Raw genomic sequence first — 19,685 nt, forward strand, 5'->3', positions numbered from 1 at the left:
CTTCATGGTACAGTGATCCTATTTGGATACAGAGAAATGTGGATAAATGAAAACACAACTCACCAGAACCACCAGTGCACGAAAAGCCTACAAGCCAAACAGGGTGCTTTGACTCAATGCAGATGTTTATTGGAACAAATGTGTAGTTACAGCTACACATGTTGTAGAACAATAGCTTCTATTTCTAATGAAATTGGGCATGATCATTATTGCTAGTAACAACATTCATGGTGTGGAATCATAGCTTTAGATGTACAAACTAAATATATTCTAGGGATTTGGGTTGCATAGAGATCTTTCCAAAAGACAGCACATCTTGAAGTTGAAATTGGCTATATTTGGAGGTAGTGAGTTTCTTGTCTCTAGAAATGTTCAAGAACAAGGTCACAATATGGTCCTAACACAAACTTCAACCCTCTGCTTCTATGACTCTAAGAAATTTGGGTTTCTTGGACCTCAGCAGCAGTGCAGGGGCAGTATATCTAACATGCTTGTAGATGAAGGGTGAGGTGAAGTTCCACAGCATGTCTATATATCCCTCAGAAGAAGGATGAAGTTGCAGTTGGGGGAATGAACAGGATAAGCTGGGTCCAGCCAGAAGTCAGTATTTGTACACAAATTCTGAGGTTGCTTCAAGTCCCATAGTTGTCTGACTTTAAGGAGGAAAGTTCTTCTAGATGTTGGTTCTAATCCCAGAATCCGACTGGGTATGTTATTTTTGGGAGAGAAGCTAGTGTAAAAGCCTGAGTGGACATGTACTCTTGTCCTGGAAGGCCTCCCTCTGGAAGGCCTCCCTCTGTCTTACCTGTGGAAATTCCCACCCTCCTCAAGGCTCAGCTCCAACACCATCTCCTCTGGGACACCCTCCTGGTGCCCTCTCCTCCAATGGCTCCATACTGTAATGGCCTTTCTTCTACCTCCATGCTGCTCCAACACATCGCACTTGACAGAGTTCATTCTTTTCATGGTATTCACCTGTGTGTGTCAGTTCTTCCTGTAGGAGCTCCTGGAAGGTGTGCATCATCTTGGTGGTCCCCATAGCAGTCAGCACAGCCTGGTAGATGGGGCAGTGAAATGGGAAGGCATGGTGCTTGGAATGCATTAGGGCAATTCCAAAACTTTGCATTGCAATTCCTCTTTGGTGTCTGAAATAGAGCTCCAGTTTGCCTGACAAATGCCTGGTGCAGTTGAGAGCCATTGCCATCTTCCCTTTACAGAGTAAACAGCAGGGCACAGAGAGGTAGAATAACGTGCTCAGAGAATCAGAAGGCAGGCTGTGAATTGCTGTGCCTGAGTGTTCGGCCTGGGGCTTAGCATCCATAGGTCCTCACTCCTCAGTATCTTCTTTCAGTAAGAGACCCTGAATCAGTCCAACAGCTGCAGTACAGGTCAAGAACTGAAATCCCCCATAAAGAGCACATTTGATAGAACAGAAGACAAGGACTTGGGGCTTCTGATCCCTTGAAGGGCTTAGATCTCAACACTCTGGAGGGGATGAGGTCCCTGGAAGCTTCCTGAGAGAGGAGGTGGCTCTTGGAGGGGAGAGGCATTCTGCTTGGGAAATACTTGGGACTCTGAAGGGCTGGGGTGTTTAGCATGAGGAACAGGGGTGAGGTACCAGGGGAATGGTGGCTTAGGGTCAGCTGCGGATATGCGGAGAGAGAGTACAGGGGTCTGAATCTAGCCTCCCAGGGCCTACCTTGTGCAGCTCAGTTTCCCAGGAAGAAAAGGAGGCTGGGGCCTTGAGCAGATGCTCTGCTTAGGAATAAGGAGAGGTGCCTTGGCTAGCGCTTTGCCTGGGCCACGTCCTTCGGCACCAGGGTGTGGTGCGCAGGGGTGGGCATTGCAGTCGCTGCAGTATGTGGTCTGCATTAAAGCTCTATTGAACCTAAGGCAATTTTTGCCTTTTGGTTATTTTGGCTTTAACTCATCTCATCAGGGAGAAGTGGCTCATTGGTTCCTAGGTTGTCATAGCTGGGAGGGTCCTTTGGGAAGAGGGGAAAGGCTTTGCATAGAGTCACAGGGAGCTGGGGCCAGAATTGGTTCTAGAATCTGCTGTCTGACTTCCCAATTCACCATTCCTAGTCTCCCCAGTCCCTGCCCCTGCTACTCTCAGACACTCTCATAGTTGGTGTCTAGATCAAAGTCATAAATGCATCACTACAGGACATTCCATAGACTAAGAACCTTGTATCTTTTACCTTTTCATTGGGAGGGGGGTTGGGGTGGCCAAAAGGCATGGTAGCAAAGAAGCATAGAGCATATGGGGGCAGATGAAGGAAATGGTGAAGGTTGAGAAGCGTACACACTGATTAGCCCTAAGACCCAGCCAGAGTTTGTAAGAGAAATTAATGTGCCTGGTGGATGTGCTGGCCTTCTGCTAAGTCACGTTTATTTGTTTAAATTTTTTTAAAGTCATGTTTATTGAGCACTTAGTTTACGCCTGCACTGTGCTAAATGCTATGTATATATTCATTTGATCCTCATCAAACTTTCATGAGGTAGGTAAGGTATGCCATTTCCGTAATATGGACGAAGAAACTGACTGTCAAAGAGGTGAAGTCACCTGCCCAGTGTTGCAAAGCCAGTGAATGATACAACCTGGATTCTGACCACTCTGCGACTCTGCTTCTTTAAAGAGAGTGAGAAGGGGGCTGAGACGCCCCCTTCAGTGGCCAGCAATAGATGGGCTGAATGAGGTGGGTGTAGGTCGAGGAGGGTCTTGCATCAGATAATTATCCTCTGTTGCTGACTGACCACGGACAGGTGAGGTGGGGAAGAAGGACTGGATTCAACTCTTCATCCTGGTGACCCTCTGGATCCAGTCCTTGTTGTGGAAGATGTAGGAATACACTCCGTAGCGGTCCTTCTTTCCACAGTCCACGCCCCAGGACACCGTGCCCACCAGGTACCACTGGCCTCTCTCTATATCCAGGGTTACCATGGGGCCTCCAGAGTCACCCGAACAGGCGTCCATCCCCCCTAGAGGAAGAAGAGATGCAGATTAAATTGTCTCCTTCCCTAGCCCCAAATCCAGAGGAGCTTTTCTCCTCACAACTGACTTGTAGTTCAGAGAATTGGGCACCAGGGGGCGGAGCAGACCATTTGACACAAACTTGGGCTCTGAGCTGTTGAAGGTCAGGCCTCCTCATTTTAGAAAGCGCAGGTGCAGGCCTCTTTAATTTCACAGGGAAAAAGTTGGGCTGGGAGAAGGGAATTAGGGAAATTCCTTATTTAGCTCTCTTCCTTCTGATGCATTTTCTCCAGTGGAATCCTTCCTCTCCTGACATCCTCCCCGTCCTCTGCCTTGCTCCTCTCATGCCTCAGCTGCTCAGCCTACCAGCCTCAAGGTCTTCAGCCCTTCCATCCCTGGGCTCTGCGCCCCTCCCTGGCTGGTAGTGCCCTGATGTATGCCAGCCTCTTGACTTACCTTCCTTCTCCCCTGCACAGATCATATCTCTGGTCACATTCTTCTTCAGTGGGGCATAGGCCTCCTGGCAGGTGCGGTGGTCAACAATTGGGATTTCGATCTGGAACATAAGGACACTGTTGGACCCCACTCTTGACTGAGGAACCCTGCTGTTCTGACACCAGTAGAGCTGACTCTTTCCCATCCCCCTTCCTGGATGAGCCTGGGTCTACCTTAGACCTGGTCTCAGAAACTGCCCTACAGTCCAGGTGAAAGAACACTGAATGGAGAATCAGATCCATGTTCTGGTACAGTCTTAGTCATGCATTTGCTGTGTGACCTTGAGCATGTAATTTGCCCTCTCTGGACCTCAGTTTTTCTCATCTGTAAAATGGAGATAATAATACTTGCCTAACACATGCATTATTTCAAATATGGCAATGTACACAAACCCTCTGGGCAATCTTCATTTCCCCACCCCTCCCATTACTGGTTGTGGGACCTGGGGCATGTAATTAGTCACTGCTTTTCCAGACCTCTGAGACTGTTTCCTCATCTGAAAAATGGAAGTCAGAACATTTGACATACTAATCACATGGAGCTGTTGTACAAAGGGGAGATGAGGAGCAGATGCTCTATAAATGACAAGCACTGCATAACTGGTAGGTGGTGTAGGGCCAGCACGCACTGCATGCTAGCACACTGCAGCAAGCATTCACTTACGTTCTCCCCCACTAGAGTAGGAGCTTCCAGACACTGGCTGTATATACTGTCCCAGTATCTTATCTTACATGTCTTGCATAGCATGGAATATAGATGGTACTCAGGAAATATTATTTTGAATTGAGATGATAAATTGATACACAAAAGTAAAAAGTATTGTCATTATTATTGTCCTGGACTCAGCTTGGGAGTAAAAGTTGGAGTAGATGTCTGGAATAAAAAGAGGAAACATGAATCTCATTCAGTCAAACCAAGAACTGAATGGTTACATCCCCCAAAACCCCAACTCCTGCCGACCCTGGCTGGGAGGGGACAAGAGGCATTTAGGTCCCTCTGGGGCCTTGGCCTTCTCAGAAAAGTGGGGAGAGGAAGTCAGGGCAAGGAAAGGTCATGAACACATATTCTCAGCAAACTGTCGAGGGCCCGACTAACCTCTCTCCATCGCTCACGCATCATTTAAATGTCGTTTCCTCTGGGAAGCCCTTCTGAACCCCTAGGGTGAGGTCAGAGTCCCTGCTGTACAGTCCGGAGCATCCTGCACTTCTTCATTCCATCTATCACATCGATAACTGCTTTCTCTCTCTCCCACTTGACTGTAAGCCCAAGGAGGCCAGGGGCCAGATCTGTCCTTTTACCCCCCCCAGCACACCAAGTAACTAGCACAATGTCTGGTACATGCGAGGCACCAAATAAACACTGGGGAGTTAATGATTAAAAGGATAAATAGTTGTTGCAAATCCAAAATGTTAAAGTATGTTAAAATAACATACGTTGAAGGATTTAGGAGCTAGCTGTGGCAGTCATAGAGCCTGGGAATGTCCGAGCCAGGCAGCTCTTAGAGGACATCTAGTGTTGCCTGTGACTTTGCAGCTTGAGATATTACACTGCAGTAGAGAGAGGCAAGATGACTTGTTTAAGATCACCCAGCAGGTTATTAGGAGCCAGGAATTGATGCCATGGCTCCTTACTCCTAGTTCAGTGTTCTTTTCTGAAATGACAAGAATGTAAACTTCCTCTTTTTTTTTTTTCAGTCACTGAGAAAAATATATTCATAATATATACACTGACGAAAGACTTATATCCAAAATAAAGAACCCCTACATCTCAATAGTAAGAAGACAAATCCCCCCCCCAAATATTTGAATAGTCACTTCACTAAAGAAGATACATAAATGGCCAATAAGCATATGAAAATATGTTGAACGCTATTAGTCATTAGGGAAATGCAGAGTAAAGTTACAAGGAAATACTACTACACACTACTAGAATGGTTAAAATTAAAAGGTCTGACGATACTAGGTGTAGACAAGCACATGGAGTAACTCATGCAGTTGGCCCTTCATATTCAAGGGTTCTGCATCCATGGAGAATGTAAACTTCTAAATGCAAGAGTCAATTTCATTACTGCAAGGACTGTAGCTCTCAAAGCCCCTTCTTTGGCCCATCTTGGTTACTCTGTTATGTCAGTCTTTGTGATGTATAGATGGATCACCTTTTGGGGTGTCCAAGCCTGCTATTTTCTGGAAGAATTTCCATGAATTGAGCCTTTAGTATGCTACAGAAACATTGAAAAATGTTTATAGATCAGAGCCCCATGACATGTAGAGCAAACAGATCAGGCTTGTTGGGATTCAAAGTCCCACTTAACTTTAGAGGTGAGTCTGGGCCTCTAGTACCTCTCTTACCCCCTCCCTCTGCCCAAGCCTCCAAATTTCTCAGGGGTGCTATGGAGTGGGAAGGTCCAATGCAGGGCAGAGGTGTCACCCTCTGAAGGGGATAAATTGAACTTCACCTCCATCAGGGTCTCCGGGAAACTCTGCAAGAACTGCTTCCCCCAGCCACTGACGATGACTATGGTCCCTGGAGGAAAGAAGACACAGTGAGAACAGAGAGGCTGTCTGTGGGGTCTTCAGAGGGTGGCATCTTGCAGCCCCATCATCCTCTGCCTGTGGAGGAAGGGCTGAGTTTGCCCCCTCAGAGAAAGGCAGCATGGTGGGGAGGAAGAATGCTGGGTTGGAGGTTACCTGCCACAGAGGTTTAGGCATTGGTTTCTAAGAGATGTTAGCTGGTTTGTCTCATTGTCTGTTCTCTCCCACTCCCAACTAGCTTGGAACCTAGGCCCCACGAGAGCAGTAATCCTACCTATCTTATTCAGGGCTGTATCCCCATGCCTGCACAGTGCTGGCACATAGTAGGTGCTCAATCAATGATTGTGAATAAATAAAAATTCCAGCCTAGTCCACAATAGGATATGCTGCCATTAGCCCTCACCCCCTCTCCCTTCCTGAACCTCAGTTTCCCCATCCATAAAGTGAAGAGGCTGGATTTGGTATTCTCCCAAACCCCTCCCAGCTATAATAGCCTAGAAGTCTATAAAGTTGGCAGATCTCGAGGGACTGTGGAAATGGTTGAGCACTGATAGAGCACTTATTTCTTCGTTTGAAAAAGAGCCCAGATACTGAACACAGCACTGGGCTTTAAATTGGAAACCTGGGAGTCTAGCCCCGGATCTGCTTCTTATAAGCTGTATCTTGGGTAAGTCATTTCACCTTGCTGAGCCTCAGTTTCCTCATCTGGAAAATGAGACTACAGTACCACCCCACCAGGCTTTTATAAGTACTAAATAAGTTAATTGATGTAAACTGAGTGATACATGGTAGGCACAGGGCATCTGATGAATCAGAGCCATATCTGTGCCTTTCGTGTTGGCTCACTTCCCCTGAATACATTCAGCCATTTTAAAAAGTAACTTCTTTGCACTAAAGGAGGTTAGCTGTGACATGGAATTCAGAACAGGATAAAATGAAAGCCAGCTGGCCTGGGTTGGACTCTCACACTATGTTGGGTATGTTTATGTATTATTTCCTTTAAGCATCACAACCACCCCCAGGTATCCCCAGTGTAGCGGTAAGGGGCTTGAGGTTCAGCAGCTTCCTCCAGGTCACCCAACTAGGAGAAGGCAGCCCAGGGACTGGAGCCTGTGCTGGGGATTAAGCTGTTGTCCCTCAGCTCCAAACTTACCCTTCTATCCTCTGCTTTGTGATGCTGTGGATGAGACCCTGAAATGGCAGATCTGCTTTGTCAGGAGGCCTCCTGAAAATAGGGGGTGCTTCCAGGAAGACTTACAGTTACTGTTGGCATCACCCTAGCAGGGGATCCTCACCCCAACAGTGGTGTCCAAACTTCCCAGGTTCTGTAACTCCAGCCTCTTCCCTTTGTTCCCCCAGCCCCAGGAGTGGTGGTTTCTTCCTGCAGGTGCTATCTCTGCTGTCTCAGCATTCCTCTTTTACTTCTTCAGTCCTCCAATACCCTATGTCAAATTCTCTCTGTTACAATAACTAGTCTGTTTCTGTTTTCCCACCCGGACCCTGGCTGACAAAATTCTTACAGTACTGAACAAGCCTGCCTGTTTACTTGTGCTGCCTTGGAACCAGTTCTGACTTAGCTGTTTTAGGGGAGGGAGCTGAGGAATCACGCCAACATTGTCAGCTGACTCAGTTGGCAATAGAGCCAGACCAATGCTGGAGAAGTCCAGTGGAGACACCAGGGGCTCTGCAGAAGGGGGATCATGGGTGGGGAGGGGTACCTTCCTGCGGTGGCCCCCAGGGAAGACAGATGGGCATTACGAAGTCATTCAGCACCGGGCTCTTTGACAGTTCCACCAGAGCCACATCATTCTCAAACGTGCCGGAGTTATACAGAGGATGGAGGAAGATGTTTTTGACGCTGAGTCTCTGTTCATTTTCATCTGATTTGCGCCTCCAGTGCTTGCCTGGGCAAGAAGAAGGCACATGAGGCATGAGAGCAATGGGACCGTGAGGACAAGGTCATGCCTTGTTCCCCGCCAGCCCCTGTTCCATCCAGCCCATGCTTCTAGCCTTATACTGCCCTTCCTCTACCTTTTCCAAGTCATCCCACCTTACCTGCCCTTCCCCACATATTCTCCTGGGCTCTGAACTCTGTCTTTCTTCATGATCTGATCCAATTCCCTTATAATACTCACTCAATGCCCTCTGCCACTTGTCCAAACCATACAGTCACCCTTCCTTGCCTGGGTCATGTGTTATTCTGCCATGAAACCTCTTAGATCCTTGAGTTAGATTCTTCAGTCACAAGTCTCTTCTCTGTGAACTCCTAGCACTTTATCTGTTCCTCTCCTATAGCTCACTGCTTCCTGTTTTATATGAGAGGTCTCTGTGCTCATATTTTATTCCTCTATTAGACTGTAGGCTCCTAGTGGGCAGGAACTTGCATCTTCAGATTCTGGCATAGTGTCAGGATGTTAAGTATGTGATGAATAGAACTGAATCCACTGGTGGTCCTGATTTTACAAAGGAGAGGGGAAGCTTGGATTGTTTGTGTATGATTCACTTGAAACCACAGATTCATAGAAGTCTGAAGCATCTTTGGAAATTATCTTGATGGGGGTCTATTATAAAAGCTGAGGCCTCGACTTCAAAGAGGCCTTTCTCATGGTCCCACCGCCTGAGAATCGCAGCCTTGGACTTGGACTCAGGTCCCTGGACTCCAGTCTTGGCTCATTTTTCATCCTACTAGTCACCATCCCTGATGACTGAGTAGACATGCCCCATACCCCAAACCACAGGTGGCTTCAGGAATCAGCTTGCTCCTCACTCACCCATGATGATTTTGAAGGCAGAGGGGCTGAACAAGTCTGAGTCATGTAGGATTGGGTCTTCTGGATCCAGTGGCTGGTGAAGGCAGTGAGCTGCGGTCACAATCCACTTGGAGCCTGAGAACAGAATTGCACACACACACTGTCCTGCCTGGCCCTGCCCTGCCTTCCACTGCCTCATGCTGAGGGCCTTCAGACCACTCCTCTCCATTGACACCGCCTCCCTTGCATTTCACAGCCCCAGGTCAGAAACTCATGATCCTAATCTGAATTGAAGAGTTTATTCTATGATCTCATTTGCCTATTCCAACCCAGGCCAAGCCTGAGTGTTTCAATGATGATTTCAGGGCTCCTTAAACCCATGGGGTTGGTGAACTCCAAATGGCCCAGGGTATCCACAGAAAACCTTGTGCTCACTAGTTGCCCCTCAGGCCTTGCTACTCAAGGTGTGGTCCCTCAGCCAGCAGCGTCAGCCTCACCTGGGAGATTTTAGAAATGCAGACTCTCAGGTCCCACCTCAGATCTACTGAATCAGAATCTGCATTCAGTAGTAACATCTGAGGATTTTAATGGATCCCCAAGTAATTCCTGTGCATATTAAAGTTTGAAAAGCACTGTTCTGCGTGGTGCTTCTCAACTTTGGGTACACATTTAGAATCACTTGGGGAATGAAAAACAAACAAACAAACCCAAAAAACAGTGCCTGAGCCTAAATCCAGATCATCTAAATCATGGGGGTGGGGCCCAGGTACAAATACATTTTAGAAGTTTCCCCCAGATGATTCTACTGTCACCAGGGCTGAGAACCACTGTTCTGAGCCAAAACTCTCATTTCACTGATATGGATTCTGAGGCCTGGAGGAGAGCAGGGATGTCTAGGGCCAATCTGCCGGTTGGTGGCTGAGCCAGGGCTAGACCCTGGGTCTCCTGATGCTCAGTCACCCTAGCACATCTCTTGTGTCCTGGCTATCTCTTTCCCTTGATGGACAGGTTCCTGCCTTTTGCTTAATATACAGTCAGGCCTCAATTCATCTTCATGGTGGAGCAGATGACAAACCCATAAATAGCTGAGCCCAGAGATATACTGGGATGAGCAAAGCAGAAAGAAGGGCACCAGGGCTTTGGGGTGGGGGTATCGGGGCAGGTTCAGAGTCCAGGGTAGAGGTCCCTTTCTGTTGCAAGTTCCAGGTTTCACTTGGCCCTCTCAGGAGCAGCTGTGAACTCCGGTTACTGGGTTCTGGATAGAGCTCCACACACGCCACCTTCTTTCCCTGGTGGTATTTTGATCTCTGTTCATACTCAGGGGCTGTTGGCCAAATTTTCCAAGTGAATAAAGTGGGACGAGATCCCCAGATTAGGAAGCCTACCTCAGATCAGGGCTCTGGGCCATTGAGATGAAACTAGGGTGTGCAATGGTGAGTCTGAAGACCTGGCTTTGCTTCCCAGCTCTGCAAACTCTGAGTCCCTGAGCCGGGAAACCCCTGCCCAGGCTTCAGGGTGAGCACTGAATGGGCACTTTCACTGTCTGTCCCTAAGCTCCTTCCCAGCTTCCTCTGCCCTCTTCCCACTTCCCTCCATCTACAAAACTGAATGACTGGAGGAGGAGAGAGATTCTAGATGAGGAGAGCTATATTGAGGGGTGGGGAGGTGAGGTGGGGTGAAACCTTTGGCTGAGGGTAGAGAAGTAGACTTCAGACACCTTTCAAAACGTACGTACAGGGAATAAACATGTAGGAGATACAATGAAGCACTGAAGCTTATTGAACTTAAACACTCAAAGTCTTCAGAAAACTAATTCTTAATTAATTCCATCTCTTTTCTCACATTCTAACAAAATTGGAAATGTCTTCGCTCTCTTGCACTCTCCCTGTCTGCTCCTCCCCGTTGCCTCTCTGCTTTTCTTTTGACACTTTATTCTTTTCTGGGTCCTCCCTGATTCTTTACCTTTCCTGATTCTCTCTCTCTCTCTCTTTCTCTCTCTCTCTCTCTCTGGTGTCTGTGACCTACCAGCCTCTCTTCCTCTTGTATTTGTTTCCTTTTATTTTCCCCTTAATCTCTCTTCACTTCTCTAGTTTTCTCTCTGTCCTTTCTGTCTCTCTATCTTCATCCTTCTGACCCTGTCTCTGCCTCTTCCTCCCTTCTTGTTGTGGTCCTCTCCCCTGCCTGCTCCCCACAGGCTCCCCTTTAACTTGTCCTCACTCTCTGTGCGGTTCCATAGAGTGAGACAGCTCATCTTTGTGGTTGTGGAAATAAAAGGATCAATCCCTCTGCTGGGTTACCATTTCACATGTCCTGGGATGTCTGGACTGCAGCCCTCAGCAGGCCTGGTACCCCTTCTCAGGGATCCCTGCCGGGGAGCTGTCCTGACCTGAATGCACCCAGGAGGACGGTGGGTCAGGGTGAGGCGAGGCTGGCAGCCCTGGAGCTGCCCCGGCAGAGGTGGACCCATCCTTGCCTTCTTCCTCTTGTGATGGGGTCAGAGAGCCTCGAGATTGTTATTAATTTTTATTATGTCAGAGCTGGGATGGACCTTAGATCATCTGGACCAAACTGTGGCAGGAAAAGCCATAAACCATTTCTTTCTTGCTTTCATTCCCACTCCCAACCACATTCAGTCCATCACAAAATTCTGACAAGACTATTTCCCGGTGGTTTTCAATCTGCCTCGTGTCTATCCCTTATCCTCTGTCCTTATTCTGAAGTTAATGCCTTCCCTCCCTACTATTGCCATAGACACCTCACAGGACTCTTGGCTTCCAGAGTCACCCTTTTTTCAATCCCTGCTGTCTCAGGTGAGAACTTCCCAGAAGATGCTTATAAAACCTGCAGCAATGTTCAGGATAAAATCTAAATTCCCAAGCATGGCATTCAAGGCCTTTGTAAACTCCCTTCTCCGACTCTTGGAGGGTGGGTTTTCTGGTTCTTTCTGGTCCCACAGCACTGGCACACCTTGACTGTGAGTCACATGTAGGTGCCTTGTGTTGGGATCCATGTTTGAGGGTCGGATTCCCTAACCCCTTTCAGTGCCAGAGACTGCCCAGGGCTCAGAAGGTGCTGCTGACAGAAGGAGCCGGCCAGATCAGAACACACATCCCCTGGCTCCAGTTAAGGGCTCTTTCTACCACATTGTACCTCTGGACCCTGCTACTAGTGTGCAAGATTCTCAGTGAAGAAACCTTGTCAGTCTCCAGGAAGTGGGTAGAGTCCCTTTCTTTCCACCCTACTCTCTCCCTCTAACCCTGGGTCCCCCACCCCTTCCACCTTCTCCTTACCTACAAGGGCGCCCCCGCAGAAGGGCTGCCCATCCAGGTGTGACAGCATAGCAATCCAGGGGTTGGTGCCCTTCTGGGCTGGGCGTCCACTGAAGATCCTGGCCATCAGATTCCGGGAGAACTTGGGAATCCCACATACTGTAGCCAAGGGAGGGAGGGACAGATCACACTCTGGGCTCCATCTTGCCCTTTGCCAGAGCTGCCAGGTCATCACCCTCTGTTAGGAACATCTGTCATTTTTGATCTCCCAGCACCCATTGCCCCTTTTAGTAGCAGCACCCCAATTTTCCTCTGGGGTCTGCTCTTCCCCCATTTCTAGTCCATATAGCCTGAGTTGCAGTGATCTTACCTCTGGTTCTAGGGGTAGGAATGTGACCCAGACCTAATGAAAGCCTCTTTTACTCTGGTCACAGTGATTGCACAGAGATGGGAATGTAACCCTGCCAGGCCAGTGAAAGTCTGCCTTGGGAATTTTGCTAGAAGGTCTTTCTCTTCTGGAGGAGTCAAACTGCTGGCTATATGCCCAGATCTGCCAATGATCACTTCATGGAAAGTTTGCTGAGAAAAATACTACTAACAGAAAAAAAAAAAGTGGAAATAGAAGATAAGGAGTGAAGCAAGAGATAGACTGCATCCTGATTTTTGAGCTGTATCCTGATTTTTGAGCCCCTTGATCTAACCACACCTGAAGCCTTTTGGTATGGACTTTTCAGCTATGTGAATCTGTAATTCTCTCTTTTTTTCCCCTTAAGCTGTTTATGTTGGGTTTCTGACAGATAAATGGAAGAGTCCTGACTAATAAAGAATTTTCATTCTCTATCCACAGGGATCTTTCCTCCCTGGAGAAGCTCTTCCTCATGACCTGGGGGTGGGGGAGATTGAAGATCCCCACAACAAGTGTCTGACTGCTCCATACTCTGCTTCCACTGGCTTGGATTCGTAGACACAGACACATAGGACCTTACAGGTAAACAGCCCTTGGGGACCATCTAGTCTGTCTCTCTCATCAAGCAGTTAAAGAAGCTGAGGCCTAGAGAAGAGAACTGACTTCCCAAAAGTTACTCCATAAGTTAGTGGCAACACTCTTAACTCTAGGACTCCTGATTTCTACTCTGGGCTTTCCCAACTCTGGCCAGCACCACTAACTCTCGCTACATGACTCCCAGAGCACTCATACCCCAAGCTCCTGGATCCAGGCAGTCATTTGCCTTCTTTGGGGCTATCACCAGGCTGCTGAATGGGGCTGGGGAAAATCATAGATGAATGGTTTGCAACCTTGACTGAATCTCCAGCATCATCATTCCAGTGCCCTCAGCCAGCTGCCTCAAGTTAATATCCTGTCCCCATTCCCTCAGATACTCAGAGCCCATGGGGTGGGAACTCCCCCACCCATCCTCCTCTCCATTTGCTCCTTCTGTGAACTTTCTTCTCTTCAGAACTAATTCTGGGTTATCGATCTCCTCATTTCCAAATTCATGGGGATCTGCCTTTGGAGATTCTTACCCTCTCCTCCATATTGCAACTCTCCTTTGTTTATGCCTCCAAAACATGGTCAAGACTTCTCATCCTTAAAATCAAATCTCCACTTTCCCTGCTTCTCATTCACTCCACAATCTTTCCCTCTCCTCTCTTCCATAGTCAAGATTTTGGAAAGAGAAGTTGACAATCAATACCCACATTATTCCCTGTCCTTTGGAGATGGATTCAAAAGAAGAAAGTGCCATGCGCTGCACAGACTTGGAAATAACGTGGCCGCTTGAATATTTAATAGAGCCATAATCACAGATGGAGATAGGATGGCTCTGGGCCCATAAATGGAACTTCGATGGTTATATTTACATGTACAGGAAGATACCAGTTCTGAAATCTCATCTCATACATTCTTCATCTCTAGGAATTCTCCTTGCCTTGTGGTCACCCACTATTAAAGCTGGAGCATCCATTGTTTCAGATGAGGCTAGATACAGCTTTGACTTTTGAAAGAGCAAAGCAGAAGACAAAGTCTGGAAATACACTTTTCATTGGAAGAGTCAGGCTCTATGGTAAGAAGAAAAGATTTGTAGGTTTCAAGGAAGCAAAACCCAGGGAGCTGAGCATATAAGCCATAGAGAAAGGAGGCTGTAAGAGCAGTGTGCTGCCTCAGGAAAGACATAAAACCTAGGAGAAGGGTAGAGAGAGGAACAGAGAAAAGAAGGGAGGGTGAGGGAGAGTGGGGGGCAGGTGGTGGGGAAGAGAGAGAGACAGGGAGGGGGAGAGAGAGAGAAGTGGGAAAAATAAAGGAGGAGCAGTAGGAAGAGGTAAAGGAGGAGGAAAAGCTGGAGGAGGAGGAAGATTAAGGACAAGGAGTATGAAGGAAGAGGGAGAGGGGGTTAGGGACTTCAACATGAACGCAGGCCTACTCTTTGGATCTTATCTCAAAGTTGACAGTAGAGACCGAGTCCCTGCGCCCAAGGAAGTCCAGGCTGGAGGTGTCCTCTGGACCATCTTGGGTCATTTGCACTGCTGACAACTTCATCCCTCTTGACACTTTCCCTCCTTGGCTTCTGAAGCGCTTCCCTTCCTGTGTTTCTGATTCCTCTTTTTTATCTCTTTCTTGGGGTTTCTCTTCTTCTCTCCATGCTTTCCATGTTGGTGTTCCCCTTGTTCAGTCCTCAGCTCCCTTTCCTTTTCTGCAAAATGCCATCTCCTCCTGTGCCATCATACACTTAGACCCTGATGAATTTCAGATTAGTGTTTCTGACTTGTTCTCTCCTCTGAAGCAGTCCTTCCTTCCGCCTCCAGCTGGATTACTCGTGAACTCTTCAAAGACAGCAAAACCAAGCCCTGGTCTCCACCCTCCACCAACCTTCTTCCCTTCATTATTCCAGATGTCTGTTAATGTCTGTACAGAACGCATCCTTATTGCCTCCTCTTTCTTCAACTCCCATATCCAATCAGCCACTAAACTGGTAAAAAATCACCAGAAGCAGCAGAAAGTAATGTGTCTCCTCCCCTCCATGTCATAATGTGCTCTCCATGCAACCTCATGACGCCTCAGTGTCTCAGTATGTCACAACATAAAATCCAAATATCTAGAAGAAAGTAAAAATCTGAAATGTAACAGAACACAAGACATGATAATCTTTGAAACCAGCTACATATGAAGTATAAAGCATAATGCAGGATTTCCTTAGTTCTCAAGAGTGTAAAAACCATGACATTTTCATTTCAATAAAAACCTCAAACAAAGGCAAACCAAGAGCACATCCCATGGGGAGCCGTCACTAACACATTAGTTTGTGTCACCCCACACCTCTGTGTCTGCACTATTTCACACGATGCCACTACATCAAACCCTGCTGAATACACTTACATGTTTTCAAACTTCCCCACCCCCACATCTGCACTGTCATGTCCTAGGTCTGGTGGGTCTTCACCACCTCTGTCCAGAATGGTTGCAGTAATTTCCTGGCCGCTCTCTCTAGCTCAGTTCCGTCCCTCTAAGCCCTTCACTTTCCACAGTAAGCTGCCCACCCTCAGGCCTGCTGATTCAGAATTTCCCATGGGTGAGACCCAGGAATCTGCATTTTTAAACACCCCAGGTGATTCCGATATGCCCCAAATTAGAGAATTACTGCTTATAGGAAGGAGCACAAATAGAGGATGACCTTCAAGACTGCCCACTCTCCCTCATCCCCACTGCTCCCACTCTACTCAGGGTACACTTTCCTGCTTGATCGCTGTCCCCTCTGCCCCTCCCCTCCCATCTCCCGGGGCGTTCTTTGCAACCTCTCTGCAGAGCTACCCAGATCCCCTTCATCTGTATGAACCTCTCTGTCCTCAAGGTCCCATCATACTGCCATCTCCACTCTGACGACGTTGAGCTCTCTTTGCCTGTGTGAGACCTAGATGCCCATGACCTTGCATTGCATGCTAGTTTGAGCTCTCTGGAGTCAAGGGCTTAAATGGCTGGCACTTCCATGACGGAATGGGCAGCCTCGGAGAGGACACACGCCCATAACCACTCCACTCCTCATCACCCTTTCTTGGATGATGTCCAGGTGACAAAAATTGTACTATTTCTGCAATGGGAGAGATTTGGGCTTAATGAGGGTCCAGATTTTCTTCAAAAGGTCAAAGCAAACAAACATCAAAAATAACCAGACACCAAAACACAGGCTGTTGGTTATCCACTGAAGGTTTATTTCCACTTTAGTCCCCTGGACAGGAGAACCGGAGTGCAGAGGCACCTTACAGAGGAGTGAAGCTTGTGATATAAAACATACAAAATATAGCATCATCTACATGCACTGTTCATAGACATAGGAGTGTGCTTTCAGGACCCGGTTGGAAAAGTGGATGCTTCCCAATTGTTCTCTTGGAATTCCTCTCAGGGCTTTCTCTGGCTGCCTTTCTCTGATGGAGAGTCCCCTGAAGAGAGAGCTCCGGGAGGAGGACGATTAGCCCTGTCTGAGGTCCAGGGAGAGGCTGCTGGCAACGGAAGAGCTGAACACTGGAGCTGGAAGGATCCTGAGGGGATCCTTTGACAGATGGGGAAACTGAAGCCCAGAGAGGGAAACTGATTTGTCAAAGGTTACACAGCCAGCTGGGGAAAGAGCTGTGGCTAGAACCCAGGACTCTTGTATCTCTGTGTCTTCTCATTGCCTTTCATGGGCAAGTCTCTGCTTCCCTTGACTCTGGCCCCTGGAAACCGGAGAAGTGGATCCCTCTGCACGTCCATCCTGGGTGCACTCTCTGGAAAGCCCAGATTCAGGCACGCTGGGCAGTGCGGTGGGATTGGGCCACTCCTACATCCGGAGCCCGCCTTTGTTCTGTTTCCCTGCCCAGAAGCACGGCGGGGCACAGCATGGGCCTTCTCTTTCTCCAAGTGATCCGGTTCAGTCTCCATGCCTGGGGCTGGGGCTGAGGTGGTCTTTCAGATGCTACATTTCATGGCTGGAAGGTTGCTCTGTGCTTGTCTGGAGTGTCAGGTGTGGACGCCCCATTTTGTCAGCTGGTATTTGAGAGTGACGTATGTGCCCAAAAGGTGGTTCTGAGTTGACGGCAGGAATTTAACGGGGTGGGGGAGCCTCCCACTGCTCTTCTCCCTACAGTCACCACAGGGCTTCCCAGCTTTCTCCTTGTCCTTTGAAATTCCTTTAACAGGGAATATAAGAGATAAGGCTTGGACTGCAAGGAGCCGTGGGGAGAAGAACCCCAGGGATGAAAGTCCTGCAAGGCTTCTGGGGGTGCAACCCCTGTCTCCCCAGACCTGAGCGGCTCTCTGCCAGAAAAGGGATTAGACTGTGCCCAGAAGCCAGAGCTGGGAAAATACATGGTCTCGGACTTCAGCTCAAGGCAAGGAGACATTCTCTAACAGTCAGGTCCAAGCTCAGTTACACCCACCGTGGGGCCAAGGAGTCTGACAAGTGAATGGAGTGAACGAGGTCCCTGGGGTAAGCACTCTAGAGAGGAGTGGTGGGACTGCCCCCAGCCTAGCTCCTCGCTGTTCTACAGGGAGAGTGAGGCTGGGAGAGGGGAAGGGACTCGCCCAGGACCGGGACCTAGGTCTCCTGTGTAGAACCTTTTTCCTGTATCACACTGCTGCCTCTTGGAGTCCTGGGGGCTGCCTTGGGAAGGTGGGAGCAGTGTGTTCTGTCCCATTTGGTCTGCTGAGTAACAAGGAGGGTGCTTTCGGGATTGTGTGGTGCAGCCTTGCTTGGGTTGGGCAGGACAGGCGGCCCTGAGGAAGTCAGGCAGCTCACCGTTCCACCTGGAGCTCCCCGACACCCTGCGGGGTGCCCATCTGCTCCCACACCCAGTCCACGTAGTTGGAGACCTTAGTGTAGACCCCATACACCTGCTTGCTGCCACATTCTTCGGGGCCCCCCCAGGACACCAGGCCTTGGGCCACCCAGTGCTTGCTAGAGTCGTCGAGGATGACAAAGGCCCCACCGCTGTCCCCCAGACATGTGTCCTTGCCGCCCTCGTAGTAGCCGGCGCAGAACATGTTCTCTGTGACACTGTAGTTGCCTGACCGGGACTCATAGCTGGTCTTGCACTCGGCGTGCGGCACCACGGGCAACTTGACGTACTGTAGCACGTCCGACAAGGTCCGCGTGCCGCTGCTGATGATCTCGTCCACCGTCACGTTAGGATTGGAGATGCCCCAGCCAGCTACCAGGCCCAGTACATGGGGCGCCGGGCCTTCGGGCTCGGGTCGTGGCAGGCAGATGGGCATGACGTGGGGCCCCAGGGGCACAGGCTCCCGCAGCTGCACCAGAGCAATGTCGTGGTTGTAGTTCTGGATGTCGAAGTCTGGGTGGAGCACCACTCGGGCAGCTGAGCTGTTGACAGCCCCCGATTTGTCCCGCACGTCATGCAGGCCCAGGTAGACAGTGACGTGGTCCTTGGAGACTGGTGTCACCGTGTTGTCTCTGCGCTGGGAGCGCAGCACGTGGGCTGCTGTGAGGATCCAGGACTCAGAGAGCAGGGCCCCGCTCCCAAACCACTTGTCGTTTGGTACCCTTGAGGTGTCCTCCACCACGATCAGGGCCTGCCAGGGGAAGAGGCCGGGCTCGGCGTTCCGACCTCCGATGATCCGCTTGACCAGATTTGGCAGGGAGCGGGAGGGCTGACCACACACTGTAAGGAGGGAGTGGGAATAGGAGACAGAGACTGGTCAGCTCAGCCAGGTGAAAAGAGCCACTGAAAGTAATTCACATCCATCCACTGTAGATTATGCCACCACAGACCCTACTCTACACCACGGGGCCATGCTAGCCTGGGAAAGCTCTGAGGGGTCATCTTTGGCCTAAGTCTTTCTAGTCTGGCCCATCTGTAGATCTGTAGCCAAGGACATCTATGGACCAGATCATTTTATATGTGGGCCTTCACCATCCTGAACCATTGCAGCCAAGATCACTTGTGCATGGACCATCTTTAGCCAGACCTATATCTAGCAGTGGTCACTTTGCCTATCTTCCCTAGAAAGACATCTCAGAACCCAGAAGTGGTCCACACTGTGGGCACTTAGAAAACTTCTGAAAACCATAGGCTATCAGCTTTGAGAGATGGAAGGAAATGAAAAGACTGTCTAGCAGGTTACAACAAACTCTGGACTCGGCCTAAGACACCTGGGGCCTTGACTTGACTGCTCTCCTCTGTCCTGTGTGATTCTGGGTAAGCAAATTTCCTTTTCTGGATCTCAATTTTTGATTTGCTAAACGAGACAGCTGGTCAAGACGATCTCCAAGGATCCTTCAAATTTCAAATTCCTTTGATTTTTATTTCATTTGCCCTGACTACCCCCATTTTATAGGCGAGTAAAACTCTCCCAGAGGTTAAATGATTAGCCCAAGGTCACGTGACTGTTAAGTTGAGTAGTAGGGACTTAGCTAGATTCTAAGATCAACGTCTTATCCTGTACCCAACAGTGCCTCATTACATATGAAGACCATGGTCATGGGCCCACTAACCTTTTCTTCTCCAGCCTAAAGAACTCATGCTGTGAAGGGATGCCCTGGGCATCCAATGTTAGGGAAAGGTGGGGTGGCATAATCTACAAGCAATGATGCATGGGCTCTGTTCTGAGCCACTCATCATTGCACCCAGGAACCCAGTAGTACCTTCAAGAGAAGAAGAAGGGTCTGATCAAACTTCGTTC

At 48.9% G+C, this 19,685-nt stretch overlaps 1 protein-coding gene across 2 annotated transcripts in view; it reads right to left on the minus strand.

Moving 5' to 3' along the window:
- Window positions 1-2,522: 2,522 nt before the first annotated feature.
- The window catches only part of MASP1 (MBL associated serine protease 1), a 63,455-nt gene continuing 46,292 nt past the window's right edge, over window positions 2,523-19,685 (minus strand). Inside the window, exons 11-16 of one of the 2 annotated variants that reach the window (XM_064493675.1) lie at window positions 12,041-12,178; window positions 8,772-8,885; window positions 7,719-7,904; window positions 5,925-5,992; window positions 3,431-3,530; window positions 2,523-2,982 (exon numbers count right to left, since the gene is read on the minus strand). In XM_064493675.1, the coding sequence (XP_064349745.1) occupies window positions 2,792-2,982; window positions 3,431-3,530; window positions 5,925-5,992; window positions 7,719-7,904; window positions 8,772-8,885; window positions 12,041-12,178 (797 nt within the window). In that variant the 3' untranslated portion in view covers window positions 2,523-2,791. Of the gene's footprint in view, window positions 2,983-3,430; window positions 3,531-5,924; window positions 5,993-7,718; window positions 7,905-8,771; window positions 8,886-12,040; window positions 12,179-16,201; window positions 18,665-19,685 lie in introns of those variants that run through there. The other variant, XM_010976128.3, reaches the window with a different exon arrangement.

The sequence above is a fragment of the Camelus dromedarius genome, chromosome 2, assembly GCF_036321535.1.
Source record: "Camelus dromedarius isolate mCamDro1 chromosome 2, mCamDro1.pat, whole genome shotgun sequence".
NCBI lineage: Eukaryota > Metazoa > Chordata > Mammalia > Artiodactyla > Camelidae > Camelus > Camelus dromedarius.